The 16935-nt window shown below is 46.0% G+C and overlaps 1 protein-coding gene across 15 annotated transcripts in view; it reads right to left on the minus strand.

Moving 5' to 3' along the window:
• LOC127043791 (CLIP-associating protein 2-like) overlaps positions 1-13600 on the minus strand; it is a 197330-nt gene extending 183730 nt beyond the window's left edge. For 4 of the 15 annotated variants that reach the window (XM_050937914.1, XM_050937904.1, XM_050937907.1 and 1 more), the window contains exon 1: positions 12353-13598. In XM_050937914.1, coding sequence (XP_050793871.1) covers positions 12353-12547 — 195 coding nt within the window. In that variant the 5' untranslated portion in view covers positions 12548-13598. Of the gene's footprint in view, positions 1-12352 lie in introns of all 15 variants that reach the window. The other 11 variants (XM_050937905.1, XM_050937903.1, XM_050937909.1 and 8 more) reach the window with 5 other exon arrangements.
• Between the last annotated feature and the right edge of the window lie 3335 nt (positions 13601-16935).

Genomic DNA, 16935 nt, shown 5'->3' on the forward strand with positions numbered 1-16935 from the left:
TTTCTAAGGGTTTTATATAAAGTGAATAATTTATACAATATTTAGGGTTCATCTAGTCTGTTTACATAATGTGATGCACTTTGGATTTTTCAGTACCTTTTGCAGTCTTCAGTCAAAAGGGAGCAATTTTTAGGAATGCAACATTTTCATATTCTCATCTATAATGGATTTAAACTCAAATGATTTGTCTAATTTTTGCATTTGTAATTGACAATGATTTACTTAAAATTCATTTGCTAAAGGAACAACAGATACATCAACTATGTTTCCACATCTGCTTACTGACTGTAAGGTTCCTAGCCCCTATGATCAATCTAGGTCATGTGACCGCTGGACTAAGGAGGTTATTTTTAAAGGCATTCTGGCCAGCCGTGTAGGTATTTAACTATACAGTTGAAAGCACATGTGGACATCCTATCTTTAACCATGAAGATAACTTAGTAATATCTTATTGTACTTGCCAGAATTTTCAAATACTTTTAAGCTTATTTCTATTCCTGTTTTCCAAACCTAAAATTAATCATGCAATTAAAAAAATTAATCATGTGATAAAAATTTTTTTTAGCAAACACTCAGATATGCCAGGAATAAGGTAAAACATTAAAATTATAAAATAATTCTCTCACCATCACTTTGCTTCAGTTTCACTGAAGGGATTAGGATCAAAACTAATTATCCCTCACAATGTCTGATGGAATTCAGTGGTTAACTGTTTTGAGTTATTTATTAGTTACTTACCTATCCTGATGACAATTTGTGAAGAAATTCTCTATAAAGTAGATGGAAGTTTCAGAGTGTGACACACTACCCCAAAGCAACACCCTGGCATCACTATATTCACCACTGTAATGTTTTGTACAAAGTATACCTTGTGAGGTATCATTTTAAAAGTCTTGATCTGCTGAACATGAATATTCTATTGGATTATATGTTCCATCACTGTATGTGAAGTTATGAAGCTTTGCTGTGTGTATCTTACTGAAATATGTTGTAACATTGGAAAACACCCACAACCAGGCTTTCAAGTACAACAATGGAGAAGCCAGACAGCACTGATGTCCAGTTAGGGGGATTCCACCCTTCCACTACCAAGAACTATCTGAGGACCTGTATACAATGAAGACTTCTCAGAGGGACCTGTATAAAATGAAGACTTCTCAGAGGGAACGCAGACAATGGACACTGCTTGACTCACATCACAATAAAAGATTTTTCCAGCAAGCTGGAAGAATCTATAAAGAAGGAGAAGCGATATCATCATTTGGCCTCTCTCCTCCCACAACTCCACACCTGGAAGCACATCTGGTGGACAAAGATTTGGAATGGCAGAGGTGGTCCCAGACTAGAAAGGAGAATCCTAGCTTGTATTAAGGCTCTATATGATCAGAGTGAGATGTTCCTTGATTCAAATCCTGTCTAGTTTATAGAACTGAGATTGCAATCTTACTTTTATTTCTTAGGTAACCAACTGATCTTTCTGTAGTTAATAAATCTGTTTTATATTTTACCTAAAACAATGTGTTTTGGTTGAAGTGCTTGGAAAATCTGTGTAGCATACAAAAGCTGGTGCATGTCCTCTCCACATTGAGGGATGGGCAGATTAGGTTATAAACTTACGCTGGTTAGGCTTCTGACCAAGGCAAGATGATGCTGGGCTGGGGAGCTGTGGGAATTCACTGGAGTCTCTCTCGTTAGTTCATGAGTGGGTAGGAGAAGCATTCATGTAACTCAGCTGGGTGTATCCCTGCCTGTGTAAGTGCAGTAGCTGGAGAGGTTTGCAGCTTGTCACAGCATCACGGTGTGAGAGAGAGCCCACCAGAGGGCTCAGCAGTACTCCAGTTTCAGATTGCACCCTGGGGAACCCGTCACACACAGCAAAAGTAGTCAACACTGGACTTAAATGAAATGTAAAAGATAAGTTTAATATACTGAAAGCTGTTTGCAAAGCTTTGGACAATCTGTAGAAATATAGCTGCTCTATTACTGATGCTGTTGAAATTTGGAAAGAATTTTAAGCAACACTGAAGGAAGAAACACCCAATGAAGTTAAATTGCAGGCAGTGAAGAAACAACTGGAGCAAGCACTTACCCACCTCATTTTCTTGCCAATATCCGCAACATAAATTACCAGGATAGAGGCCTAATTGCTGAAGAGGAAGATGCTATTATAATGTGGACATCTACAATCATCCATCAATCACAACAACCACAATCACTTTCAAGGTTGGAGTTGAACCATTCAAGAGGTTTATGTTTGCTGCTGAAGTTTTAAGAAGTCATGGCACTGAACTGGTGTAAGTAATTTGTTAAGCACCTGGAACCAGATTTTACTGAAGCACTAAACAAGCAGCAGTAGTCTCTTCCGCAGGTGCAAAGAAAACACCATCCTGGACATGTAACAGTCAAGATGTAAGGGATGTGGTTTTATTAGGTTGCATCTTTATTAATTTAACTATTCTGGGAACTATCCAGCAATAATTCATATGGTGTGGGTCACGATTCCTTTCTAGTTGTTTCCAGCTGGTGAAGAGCTGCTGTCAGCCCTCGCACACACAAAAACTGGTCCCAAACCTACTGTTTGGACCCCAAACACCCTCCTCTAATATGATGGTTAAGAGGCAAGAGAAAGGGAGTTGTCTCTTTCGAGTACCAGATGTTAGGAGCCCTAAACCCATTACACAGCCTCTTTGCAGGATGCCTTCCACTACAGTCAACTTCCAGTTTATCAAGGAACCAGACCCTGCCATGAAATCAGTACCTGAACTGGACATCTCGCATGCGCTAAACTATGACAACACTACCATTACCTCCTGACGTACATCACAGGGTCACTGAGCTCCTGCAAGGAAGGTGAAAACCAGCCATCCAAGCTAATCTGGCAGTGAGAAAAACTTCTCACCAATCCAAAAAAGGAAACTAGCACAACGTTCACACCAGACCAAAAAAACAGGGATGGGATGGTGGGTGCTGCTAATTTAGCTATAACACTGGTTCAAGGTGGAGGAACAGAGTTTATGCACCTTCCCCATGCAGGAAGGCTTACATGAGTCCCACCAGCCTACCTACCTAGTCAGATTATTACTTCCTACCCTAATCATCCCTAGTCTGCAGCTACACCCAAGAGGGTGACCCCTTAAAGGGGTCACTATATTTCTTTCCCACCAGCTAAGACTTTTCTGCTTTGGAGCAAAATGTTCTGACCTCCAGCTCAACAGCTTCTTGTGGTGGACATCATCCAGTTGCCATGCCGGATATCCAACTTGATCTGAACATTGTTCTGAGAGACACCAGGAGGGTGATAAGATGAAGAGGGGCTGTATTGAAATGATCATCAGATCTGAATACCAGAACTACTTAGCCTATGTTAGGGCTATCACCATAATCATCAGTCCTGTGCTTTGTAACACTTCCTCAGAACCCTCGGGATCATGGGGATTGGTGGAAAGGCATACAATAAGGCCATGGCTACACTGGCACTTTGCAGCGCTGCAACTTTCGCGCTCAGGGGTGTGAAAAAACACACCCCCCCCGAGCACTGCAAGATACAGCGCTGCAAGCTACACCCGTAAGGAATGTGGTTTATGTGCAGCGCTGGGAGAGCTCTCTCCCAGCGCTGGCGCTCCAACTACACTCACACTTCAAAGCGCTGCTGAGGCAGCGCTTTGAAATTTCAAGTGTAGCCATAGCCTAAGCTTAGATGTCTGAGGGAAGAGAAGATGTCTGTCAGGGAGCCTGAACTTGCACACCTTCTGAAATAAAATGTTACACTTGTCTGGTCTGCAGGGCAAAGAGGTCTATTGATATACAACCTCACTTACGAAACACGTTCTGTAGGACTGTCTTTGAGGGCCACTCATGGTCAGTAGAGGATTTGCCATGGAGCCACTGGCACCATGCAGCTGAGCCGACACTCTAGGGGGGACCCGGCCAAGGCCACTCTTCTCCGCCCCCCCCCTCTCTTCTGGGGGGGAGGGCAGAAGCTTGGTGCTCCTGGCACTGAGGAGGCTCCTGCTGCAGTAGGGCAGCCAAACGCCCCTCCCCTGCCTCCTCTCACAGCCTGCTCCGTTCCCACCCTCCCCCTTCCTGCCGCCGATCAGCTGTTTGCCAGCAGTAGGGTGGTGGCAGAGAGGAGGCAGAGAAGAGGCGAGGTGGGGTCTTGGGGAAGGAGAGTGGCACGAGCAGACCTACTCTGGCTGCAGAGCTGCACAGCCCAGCTGAAAAAAGAAGGTGCTGCTCAGATCCTGAGACTTTGCAGCTGGACACCACCTTCTGCGTCCCAGTGCTGGCTGAGCTCCCTTCTGTGTGCTGGGAGCCATCCTCCATCTTGAACAACAGTGAGTGCCTGTGGTAGGGCAGGCAGGGCAAGGGGACAGAGGCAGTGGGGAAGGAAGGGGGTGAGATAGGGAGGGGGTAGAGTGGTGGGGAAAGGGCATGGGGTGGGGAAGAGAAGGGGATAGGGCAGAGATCTGCAACCTTCGGCCCACAGCCCGCCAGGGTAAGCCCCCTGGTGGGCCAGGTTGGTTTGTTTGTTTACCTGCTGCGTCCGCAGGTTCGGCCAATCGTGGCTCCCACTGATCACGGTTCGCCACTCCAGGCCAATGGGGGGCTGCAGGATGAGGGACGTGCTAGCCACGGCTTCTCGTAGCCCCCACTGGCCTGGAGCTGCAAATCACGGCCAGTGGGAGCCACAATCGGTCGAACCTGCGGATGCGGCATGTAAACAAACCGGCCCAGCCCGCCAGAGAGCTTACCCTGGTGGGCCGCGTGCCGAAGGTTGCTGATCCCTGGGATAAGGGAAACAGGGGCCCAGCATTCGGATCCCCTTGGCAGTAGCTGGGACTCCCCTGTTAAACAGGCCCATCAAACCCTCACCCTGACAAGCCCCACCTCCCCTGCATCTGTACCACCCTGATGAGCCCCCCCAATACCCTCTCTACTGAGCCCCAACCACCTACACCCCCACCCAAATGAACCCTGTAGATAAATCTCTGTATTAAGCATCTTCACATAACTTTCATATGACTTTGTATTATGCCTCTTCATGTAACCCTGTATTAAGCTATTTTCATACAACTTTGTATCAAGTCCTTCGATATAGGAACTTTGTATCAGATCCCTACCTAGAAAAACTTACAGAAAACCATACCAAGGCTTAACGCATAATGTTATAGTTAAAGTAGAAGAAAAGTGCCTTTTTGCTAGGAGTAGAATAAGATCTCTTCCCCCCACCCCATCCCCCGCCTTTAATTAATTGCTGTGTTGAATGAGGTGTGAATGAGCAAGGCGGGGAAGGCAGGCACCTCCAGAGAGTTGGAGAGGGGATGGAAGCCAGACCCAACAACAACAATAAAACTTGTCAAGTGGGCTCACTGAAGAAGAGCTGACATATTGACAGCCTTTGGGGGGGGGTGCGTTTTTAGAAACAAGCACCTTCTTTTAGAAACACCCTCTTTGAACAGCAACGGGACAACACCCAGAAGGAAGCAGCACAAAGGACATAGACACAGATTTTGAATCTAGTACTGATTTGCATGAGAGGGAAGCTGCTATAAATGTGAGGTGTCTTGCAGAGGACCCCGGGTCTCATCTTGTCAACATGAGAGCATCGATTTGGATTGGCAGAAGCCCGGCTCCACCCCTCCCCTATCTAACTCACCTGGCCAGTGAAGTTAAGGGGAGCAACTAGTTGGTAACAAGACGGAGTGTGCTTGTGTGTGTGTGTGTGTGTGTGTGTGTATGTGAGTGCATGAGTGTAATACAGATCATATGAATATGATACAGTGTTGATTGATGCATGTATTACCAATGAATGTGGTGTTTGCCTTATTGCCCCTGAAAAGATCCTGTGCAGTACTTTAAGTACAAACAACCCCACCTCCCCTGCACCCAGACTCCCCACTGCCGCTGAGCTCCAACCACTTTCACTTGATCCCCCCTGCAGACTCCCATTGCCCCTGCACCTGGCAACTCCCTGTGCATCCAGATCCCCCACTAAGCTGCCTGCACCCAGACTGCCACCCTCCAAACCCTCTTACCCCCCCAAACCCTCTCACCCCCATCTGGATACCCCCACACTAAGTCCTCCTGCACTTGGATCTGCTGCCAGGCTGAGCTTCCCCGCCCACATCTGGTGTGCCTGGCACTAAAGGGGCAGGGCCCTAGGGTGTTTCTGTGGCAGGCCTGGCCCTTGTCCTGTGTCAGCTTCAGGTTCAGTCTCACTGCCAAGTCCCTGTCCCAGAGCGGCAGGGGAGGCTGCAAGGTATTCTCCCACCTCCATGCAGCCTGTGGCCTGTGCTCCCCACTGCCGTGGTGGAGCTTCCACATTTATTATTAAATAAATTCAGAATTTTAAAATATTATGCACAGAATTTGATGCAGAATTCCCTCAGGAATATGGGGCACTATACAGTTGGGATGGTGGGACTGTGAAGGGGGTGCTGGACAGTAGGGGATCTGTGGGTGGGGGAGCTGGGCAGGGGGTATAGTGTGCAGGGTGCTGTGCAGTTGTGGTGGGAGGTCAGCAGGAGGGGTCTCTAGGCAGGGGTGCTGGGCATAGGGATCTGTGGGGAAGTCTCTGGGTGAGGGAGCACTGGCATAAGGGCAGGGCACTGGACAGGGGGACAGTGTGGAAGGGCACGCTGGCAGCACAGGGCTGGGTATGCCAGTGTGTGTCTAGGAGTTGTGGGTTTGTAACTAGTGGCGTTGTGCTGAGCTGAGTGGGGCCACTCCCACTGTGCCTCATTGCCCCCAACCGGCCCTTCACTCTGCGGACCGCCTCCCCCATTACATGCCCTATTTCCCCACTGGGGCCCACAAATATGTTTGGCACCGGGCCCACAAAAAGTTAATCCAGTCCTGCTCATGGTTGCCTGAGAACTGCCTGCTGTGCTGATCTGCCAACATATTCTGAAGACTGGGAAGGTGCAGAGCCACTGGTGTGATCTAATTCAGAATGCACCAACCCCGAAGTCAAAATGGCCTCCTAAGAGAGCAGAGACAATCTTGCTGCCTTATCTTTTGGCAAAATGCCTAGCTGTGGTGATGTTACATGGATCTGTGGAATTCAGATAGGAATGCTTTGTATGCCAGGTGGATCATAAGGAGAGAGGACCTATGGTTACCTTATGAATCTTGAGTTTGAAGGTGATCTAGATGAAATCTCTATTCCCAAATGGAAGCATGTGTCACCAACATCTTCGTAAGCACAGGTACTCCATTCCACACCTAAAGAGGGTCTTTCCACCAGTTTTATGAGGAGTTCTTCATGGTCTGTGAATATCATTGTCCATGTGATGCCTGCTGGACAGACACACTGATTTCAACTGCTCCTGCACGGAACATAGGTGAGGTCTGGCAAATCTCATCACATACGTGTATGAGATCATGCATCCCAAGAGTTTGAGGCATGTTTGCACTAGTGTCTTGGGGTAATCTAAGCTGGTTGATGAAGCTCACTATCATTTGGAATCTTTCTTAAGGTAAACTCACTGATCTGGAATCTAACACTGCTCCAATGAACTATGCTTTGAATCCGAGTAAGCATGAACGTCTCTGATTTTAAAGCCCAGGGCAGTGAGGAGTTTTAATTGTTCTTGGATCAAGTTGGTGTAGATAAATCTCTGCATTAAGCATCTTTACATAACTTTCATATGACTTTGTATGAGATCCTTATATAGAAAACATTGTATTGAGCCTTGGTATAATGTTAAAAAAGATGTCTTTTTGCTAGGAGTAGAATAAGATCTCTTCCCCCTCCCTCCCCGCTTTATTCAATTGCCCTGTTGAATGAATGAGGTGTGAATGAGCAAGGCATGGAAGGCAAGCACCTCCAGACAGCTGCAGTTGGAGAGGGGATGGAAGCCAGACCCAAGAACAATAAGGCTTGTCAAGCGGACTCACTAAAGAACAGCACTGGGCAGCTGGCTTTGGGGACCATCTGAGCAGCCTTGGAAGTTAGAAGCAAGCACCTTCTTTTGAAAATACCCTCTTTGAACAGCATTGAAACAACACCCAGAAAGAAGCTGCACAGAAGACCAACGGACACAGACGCAATGGAGATGAGGCAGAACCAAGGGTTCTATTTTATCAGAGATTTGTAGAGTTTAAGACAAGAAAAGACAATTAAATCATCTAGTCTGATCTCCTGAATATCTCACAGTCCATTACATTTCACCCAGTTACTCCTGTATTGGAGTCCAAAAACTTGTGTTTGGCCAAAGTATATCTTCCAGAGAGGCATGCAGTCTTTATATGACATCAAAAGATCCTTGATAGTCTGGTCCAATGATGAATTACCACAATTGCTACAGAACTGTGCCTTATTTTCAGTTAGAATGTGTGACTATAGCTTCCAGACATCGGTTCTTGTTGTCTTTCTCTGCTAGATTAAGAGAGTCCTTTGGTGCGATATTTTCTCCCCATGAAGGTACTTACACACTAATCAAGTAACCAAGGAATTTTTTTCAGCCCTAAAATCTTTTGTGGCTCTTTTCTGCACCCTCTACAAATTTGTCAACAGGCTTTTTAAAACATGGATACCAGAACTCTCCCACCAATACCATAGATAAAGACAATCTTCTCCCTACTCCTGTTCGCTACACCCGTTATACATCCAAATGTAGCATTAGCTTTTTTTGCCATAGAATCAGAGTGGAAACTTGCATTCAGTTGCTTGTTCACTTATGATTCCTAAATCCTTTTCATAGTTCTTACTTTCCAGGATATATTACCCCATTTTGTAGGTATGGCCTGCATTTCTTGTTCCTAAATGTTTAACTTTACATTCAGATGGATTAAAATGCATTTTGTCTGAATGGGTCCAACTCATCAAGCAATCCATATCGCTCTGTGTGACTGTCTGTCATCATTTACCATTCTGCCAATGCTAAATAATCTGCAAATTTTATCTTTGCTGACGTTATAGTTACTTCAGATCACAGATGTAGATGAATAGCTTCAGATCCTTGTGGATGCCCACTAGAAACACCCTCATTCAATGATATTTCCCCTTTCACAACTACTTTGAGATGTCAGTTAGCCAGTTATTTATCTAATTAACTTGTGCTCTATTGATATTGTGTTAACATTTTAATCAGAATATTGTGTGATACTAAGTCAAACGAATTACAATAGCATAAGTATATTATGTCCATGCAGCTACCTTTCTCAACTAAATTTGTAATCTCATCAAAACATGAAATCAAGTTTGACAACACCTAATTTTCCATAAAACTATGTTGACTGGCATTAACTATATTCCTATCCTTGAATACGTTATCAGTTGAATCCCTTATCAGCTTTTCCATCATTTTGCCCAGGATTCATGTCAAGCTAACTAGCCTATAGTTACCTGGGTCATCCCACTTGCCCTTCTTGAATACTGGCACAACATTCACCATTCTTCCAGTCTTCTGAAATTTCCCTCATATTCCAAAATTTATTTAAAATTATCATCAGACCAAAGACCGCAGTCAACTCTCAGGATTCTTTGGTGCAAGTTATCTGGCCCTGCTGATTTAAAAATGTTTATCTCTATTAGATGTTGACTAACATTCTCAGTTACTAATGGACTGGAAAGCACTTCATCAAATGATGAGAATACCTCATCCTGCTTCTTTCCACATACAAGACAAATATTTACTGAACACTTCTGCCTTTTCTGCATCATCACTAGGGCTCTGTGACTTCTGCAGCAGCCACACCGGCCACTGCTGGAGCAGCTCTGCAGCCAGCTGGGCTCTGGGGACCATCTGAGCAGCAGCCGATGCGGCTGACCCTGGGGTTGGCAGGAGAAGCCACAGCTCCCGGCAGCGGTCCAGGGGCAGCCATAGCAACCATGGGCTTCCCCCCGCCCCAAGATTCAATCAGGGGTACAGTAACTCCTTGCTTAATGTTGTAGTTATGTTCCTGAAAAATGCTACTTTCAGCAAAACTATGTTAAGCGAATCCAATTTCCCCCCAAAAATTAACATAAATAAGGGTTTTTTCAACCACACTGAAACTGTGTATCTATGGTATCATGAATCCAATACCTGAACAGTTTATATTCAGTTCACAGATCAACGGTCATGAAGGGCACACTTTAAAAAATCCTAATCCTTCAGTACAGAATTATTTAAATACATTCAACATTGGAAGAAAGAATCAAGTTGACAGTCCCTTGGAAAATGAATAAAATCATTTTCTCACACAATTAACCTGTGGAATTCATTAACAAAGGACTATCATTCAAGTCAAGAGTCTATTATGATTAAAATAAACTTAAGACAATTACATGGATAACTTCCACTGCTGCAGCTGTAAAACAAAGCATAGACGACACAAACTCCTCAAGCGCAAGGAGAAGATTCTTAATCTTCCTTTAAAGTGGTGACTACTATCATAGACAGGCTACTGGATTAACTGAGCAATTGGAGGAGTCCAGTATTGCAATTCCTACTACCCTTGTATTGATGTAACATCCTTGTTTTATTGTTTTTGAAGGGGGCGGGGGGAGATCCTGCTCTTTGTGTGTATAAAATTCAATGCCAGAAAGGAGTTATATGCACTTAAGGAATGCAAAGCTGAATCCTAATTAGCCTGCAAGCCTTTTACATTATTAAAATCTATTAAGCTCTGTAAGAGCCTTATTTGTACAGTACAGTATTTGATAATTCATAATTACATATTTCTTGCCTTTCCACCAGTCTTAAAGAACAAGGCACCCACTCATCTTTACATCTAAAGCAAACTGAACATTCTGATGTGAGAGAAAGAAGTTACACTTTGAAAAGAGCATGATTTATCTGTAGCTAATGGTATCTTTTGTGAACTTTTACACAGAACACACAGAAGTGATGCTTGTCTTTGTTGCCTATCTTAAGTGAGCACTTTTTTTAAATTAACATCCTGCTGAGAAAAACATAATCAGTTGCTCATCATCTAAACTAAAAGCATTAACTCTTTCAAACCTACCCAATTTTGCTATGTGCCTATATGAAATATCTCTACTCCAAATTCAGCAATTTAAGACCAAGGACACACAATTGTGCTAAATATTCAACAAGGAGCCATAGCTACACTAACATGACCTGTAATAATTTATGTGCTTGTGAAAATAGCTGAAATTGACAGTTTTCAGAGCTCAATCCTAAAATCAGGTGTAAATATTATAAAATAATTCACAGATCTGTAACATCTATAAATGCTTAAAAAAAGTTTAATTACTGTGCCACCATTAGAAATGTACTACTATACTGTACAAATTGTTCCGATACTTGCCTGTCGAGCTGTAATCTTCAGAGAACTATTGACTCAATAGAATTAATTTGAGAGGTACTTCAAAATGACTGGTAAATCAAGTAGTCATAAGTACATAACAATCAATTTTGTATATGGAACTAGCCCTGCAAACAAAAAAAACCCTTATGCTCACTTAACGGAGTCCATACTGAGTCCAGCACTGTGGAGCAACACTGCCACCAGCTGACTGAAGTGCAAAGCAACTGCACTTAAATAGTTACCCAAGTGGACAATATGACTACGTTGCCAATGTTTCTACTGGGTATCCAAAGGCAAGAGAATTGCCCACATTCACTCCATGAACCCAGAATTAGCAGTTTCTTGTATATATCCGCTAAAAATGCTTGAAGAACAAATTTGAAAGATGAGTCACCACAGACCTCCAGAAAGATAACACAACACTACTCATGCTGGGAAACTATACAAAAGATAGCATGGATAAACTCAGATTTACACTTGGACCCTGAAACAGCAATCACTAGTTAACCCCTATGAAACAGAAGAGATGATACAATACACATTTAGTGAAATATCACTTGTATAGCCTACAGAAAATAAAGGCAACTCCATAAAATACGTACCTGAGTGAATATAGGGTGCATGGAATGGGAGGGGTCAAAAATCAGGATGACATACAATGTGAGAAAACAGGGATATTTGCTTTTAGCTGCCCATAATCAAGAGCCACACACACACACACAAAAAACAAAGATGCACCAAAACATCTCTCCATAAATTACTTTTCTTAATGCAATATTTTAAATGACCAATGCTAGTACTATTTTTATTCAACATGAAAGCAGAAAATATGAACTCCTCTTACAGGCCAGAAATACGCTGTAAAACAATCTTTCCAGCCAACAAAATCCACTTTTCTGAAAAACCTCTCTTTGTAGGTAGGTAGGTAGGTAGGTAGGTAGGTAAGAAAGAAAGAAAGAAAGAAAGAAGATATGATAGGCAGGAGAAATTGCCGTCCTGTTGTGCGCATTTATGATTTAAGGATAATTAAGAGCACCATCCCTTTTTAACATAAAAAATCCTGTTACACACAACCTCTGCACAACATTCTTACCTTAAAATTACTAGAGTTAACCCATCCTGTTAATTCGTCAATCACTTTATCGAGGCGCTGTTGATCCTGCTCGAGGTCAGTGGATCTACTTGGATCAGCCAGATACTCCAGCAACTCTTGGCCGATTTGCATTCTGCGACTCACATCTTTCTGCTGCACCTGATCACAGAAATAGTCCATATTGCCAGGCTCCATTGTGGATTTGAACGAAAAAGTTTATTAGGCAAAGAATCAAACTGCTTCAATACCAAAAACAAAACACACACATACAAAGTCAGGGGTAGCGTGGGGAGAAGTGCCCAGCTGGAGAAGTAGCCACCAACGTTTCACCTCCAAGCCCTACCCAGCAGAAAGGAGATGTTTTTCCCCTCCGTTCTTCTCCCCCAACAAACTCCGCAAGGTGAAATACAAGGCCTTTAACCAAGAAACACACTAACAAAAATCCTTTCAAATGCATTAAAAAATTAAATCTCCAGTGATTCCCTTGTGAGGCTGCTCGTGACGCAGTCGGGGAAGGGGTGTTTGCAGGATCCTCTGATTTCGGGAAGCTTTTTTTTTTTATTCCAGTTTTCAGTGTTTTTCACGATTTTCAAGTTTCGTTCCTCGCGAACTTCCAACCGGGGGCGTCAGAGCCACAGGCACTTTCTGAGGGGATCCCCAGAGGCCAGCGGTGGAGCTGCTGGCGTCTCTTCCCAGCCCGCAGGCCCGGCACGGACCCACCGCCGCCGCTTCTCAGCGCAGTGGGCAGTGGCGCCTTGTCGCCAAACGCAGCCGGAAGCAGCGGCGAGGCCGGAGCGGAACTTTCATGCTCCCTGGCCCGGGGGATGGATGCGGCTTCACGTCCCCGCCCCGCGGCAGGTCTAAACTTCAGCCGCTCCGTACTCGCTCCGCAGCGGCCCCGGCGCCTCCTCCGCCCGGTCTTCCCTGAAGAGGTCGGGGCGGCAGCCGCGGGACCCCGCGGGCTCGCTCAGTCGCGTCTCCTGGCTGCGGCGGCTCCTCAGTCCTGTGGAAGTTGCGTGCCCAGCTCCAGCCCGGCTCAGCCGGCGCCCGCCTCGGGGTGTCACTCACTCTCCGGGCCCCGCCCCGCTCCTCCCCGCGCCGCCACCGCCGCCGTCTCCTCCGCGCTGCCGGGCGGCTCTCAGGGCGCGCGACACTCCGGCGCGCTCCCCTGCGACTGCGGCGGCTCCCAACACCGAACCCTGTTCGCTCCCCGCGCCGCCGACCGCCCGCGTGTCCGCTGTCGGCACAAGTCCAACTCACACACACCTCCGTGCGCATGCGCACGCGATACAATTCTCCTTTCCTGACCTCCACCTCTTTTCCCGCCTCACGCTGCAGCGTGCGCGAGCGCTCCGTCCTCTCCCCTACTCTCGCTGCAGGGCGCGCGCTTGGTCTTGTGGCTCCATCTTTACAGGCGTCAGCAGGCGCATGCGCTTGTCGGCTGCGGCTGCTGTGCTTGTGACTGTTCGGCCACCACCTCCCCAGTATAGCGGGTAGGGTCCTTCTCTATCTTTAGGTGCCTGCGCACGGCCTGTGTACAGCGCTTTTCCTAAATGATCAGTGGACGGGGAGGGGGAAGACTGAGTCGGGGAAGAGAGAAACAGCAGAGGGTAAAGCATGCTGGAACCAGTAGAAACGCTCTGAAAGCGGCCGTGGCTCTCAGGCAGTGCAGAAGACACCCCTAAGGAGGGGTCCTGCTGATGCTGCTTTGAAAGCCACCGCGCGCAGCTAGCCTACATGCAGCTGCGGTGCTATTGTTGCTGCAGTCCGCTGGGGCCGGGCGGAGGCGTGTAGCGGGAGCGGCGCACGCGAGCGAAAGCGGGGCGGAGACAGACGCCTGTGAGCCAGCGGGAGACCCAGGGATAACAGTTTGCATGAGCAGAGGGTCCCTCGAGAGGCGGGTTGAGTGAGCTGCGGTGGGAGCGCTCGGGCTCGGGCACGTTCTCAGTGCAGTTGTAGCCCTGGCAGTCCCCAGGATATTAGAGAGACTAGCTGGGGGAGGTAATATTAGTCTAAGAAAAGCTATTCCCTCATCCTGTGTCACTGATGCTCTATATCAAACAGATTGCAGGGCTCGCTGCATTTTTCACAGTAACTCTCTCCCAGGTGCTGATTGGCTGTTTGCGCTCATCCCCTCCATGTCGTTCTTTCCATCCAGCCATTCTCAAACTTCCTTGCACTGCTACCCCGTCTGAAAACAAAAATTACTGCATGACCCCAAGAGGGGAGTGTAATAACCTTAGTCCCAGATTTGGACCTTAGCGTCCAAAATATGGGGGTTAGCATGAAAACCTCCATGCTTAGTTACCTGCTTGGACCTGGTACCTGCTGCCACCACCCAAAAAATTAGAGTGTTTTGGGGCACTCTGGTCCCCCTGAAAAACCTTTCCTGGGGACCCCAAGACCCAAATCCCTTGAGTCTCACAACAAAGGGAAATAATCCTTTTTCCCTTCCCCCCTCCAGGTGCTCCTGGAGAGATACACAGACACAAGCTCTGTGAAACTACACAGAGAGACTCCCCCTCTCTGTTCCCAATCCTGAAAACAAAAAGTACTTTCCTATTCCCCAGAGGGAATGCAAAATCAGGCTAGCGATCCAACACACAAATCTCCCCTTGATTTCTTCCTCCCACCAATTCCCTGGTGAGTACAGACTCAATTTGTGAAACTACACAGAGAGACTCCCCCTCTCTGTTCCCAATCCTGAAAACAAAAAGTACTTTCCTATTCCCCCAGAGGGAATGCAAAATCAGGCTAGCGATCCAACACACAAATCTCCCCTTGATTTCTTCCTCCCACCAATTCCCTGGTGAGTACAGACTCAATTTCCCTGAAGTAAAGAAAAACTCCAACAGGTCTTAAAAGAAAGCTTTATATAAAAAGAAAGAAAAATAAGTACAAATGTTCTCTCTGTATTAAGATGACACAATACAGGGCAATTTCTTAAAAGAATATTGAATAAACAGCCTTATTCAAAAGAATACAAATCAAAGCACTCCAGCACTTATATTCATGCAAATACCAAAGAAAAGAAACCATATAACTTACTATCTGATCTCTTTGTCCTTACACTTAGAAACAGAAGACTAGAAAGTAGAACTACTTCTCCAAAGCTCAGAGAAAGCAGGCAGCCAGAAAACAAAGACCTTAGACACTCAAATCCCTCCACCCAAAGTTGAAAAAATCCGGTTTCCTGATTGGTCCTCTGGTCAGGTGCTTCAGGTGAAAGAGACATTAACCCTTAGCTATCTGTTTATGACACGCCCCCCCAAATTGCAGACAGTGGGGAAGCTCACTGGCGGCGATTTCCTTCTAGAACTTGAAAATAAACAGATTAATACAACACATACACCTTTACATATACTCCTAAGTATATAACTAACAGACTTCTACATTTTAAGAACACTTTTTAACTACTGAATTCTGGGAAACTCTCACGGGAGAGTGCATCAGCAACTTTATTAGAAGCTCCTGTGATGTGTTGAATTTCAAAATCAAAATCTTGGAGAGCTAAACTCCAACGAAGAAGTTTCTTGTTGTTCCCCTTGCAGTATGAAGCCACTTTAGTGCAGCATGGTCAGTTTGTAGTTGGAACCGCCGTCCCCAAACATATGGGCGTAGCTTTTCCAGGGCGTACACAATGGCATAGCATTCCTTTCACTGACTGACCAGTGACTTTCCCTCTCAGACAGTTTCTTGCTTGAGAAACACGACAGGATGGAAGTTGTGATCTGTTGCTTCCTGCATGAGCACTGCTCCTATACCACGCTCAGATGCATCTGTGGTTACTAGGAATGGCTTGTCAAAATCCGGGGCCCTGAGCACAGGGTCAGACATGAGCGTTGCCTTAAGTTGGGTAAAGGCCTTTTGACACTCATCAGTCCACTTAACGGCATTTGGCTGGGTCTTTTTGGTCAGGTCGGTCAATGGGGCAGCGATTTGGCTGTAGTGTGGTACAAATCGCCTGTAGTATCCGGCCAAGCCTAAGAAGGATTGGACCTGCTTCTTTGACTTTGGGACAGGCACTTTTGGATAGCATCCCACCTTGGCCTGTAGGGGGGTTTATGGTTTCCTCGACCCACCTGGTGCCCCAGGTAAGTCACTCTGTTTTGGCCTATTTGACACTTTTTGCCTTAAACAGTTAGTCCGGCCTGCCTGATGCGCTCAAGACCTTTTCCAGGTGTATTAGGTGTTCGGGCCAGGAGTCTGAAAAAATGGCCACATCATCGATGGTAGGCAACTGCAAATTCTCCCAGTCCAGCTAGTAGACCATCTACCAGCCTCTGGAAGGTGGCGGGTGCATTTCGAAGGCCGAAAGGAAGGACATTGAATTCATACACCCCCGCATGGGTGACGAATGCTGACCTCTCCTTGGGCAGGTTCATCCAGTGGTACTTGCCAGTACCCCCTTGGTTAAGTCTATTGTAGAGATGAAATGGGTACGTCCCAACTTTTCCAATAGCTCATCGGTACGTGGCATTGGATAGTTGTCCGGACGAGTTACAGCATTTAGCTTACGGTAGTCCACGCAAAAGCGTATTTCCCCATCTGGTTTGGGTACCAGAACCACTGGAGATGCCCAT

The sequence above is a fragment of the Gopherus flavomarginatus genome, chromosome 2 (assembly GCF_025201925.1).
Source record: "Gopherus flavomarginatus isolate rGopFla2 chromosome 2, rGopFla2.mat.asm, whole genome shotgun sequence".
Classification (NCBI taxonomy): domain Eukaryota; kingdom Metazoa; phylum Chordata; order Testudines; family Testudinidae; genus Gopherus; species Gopherus flavomarginatus.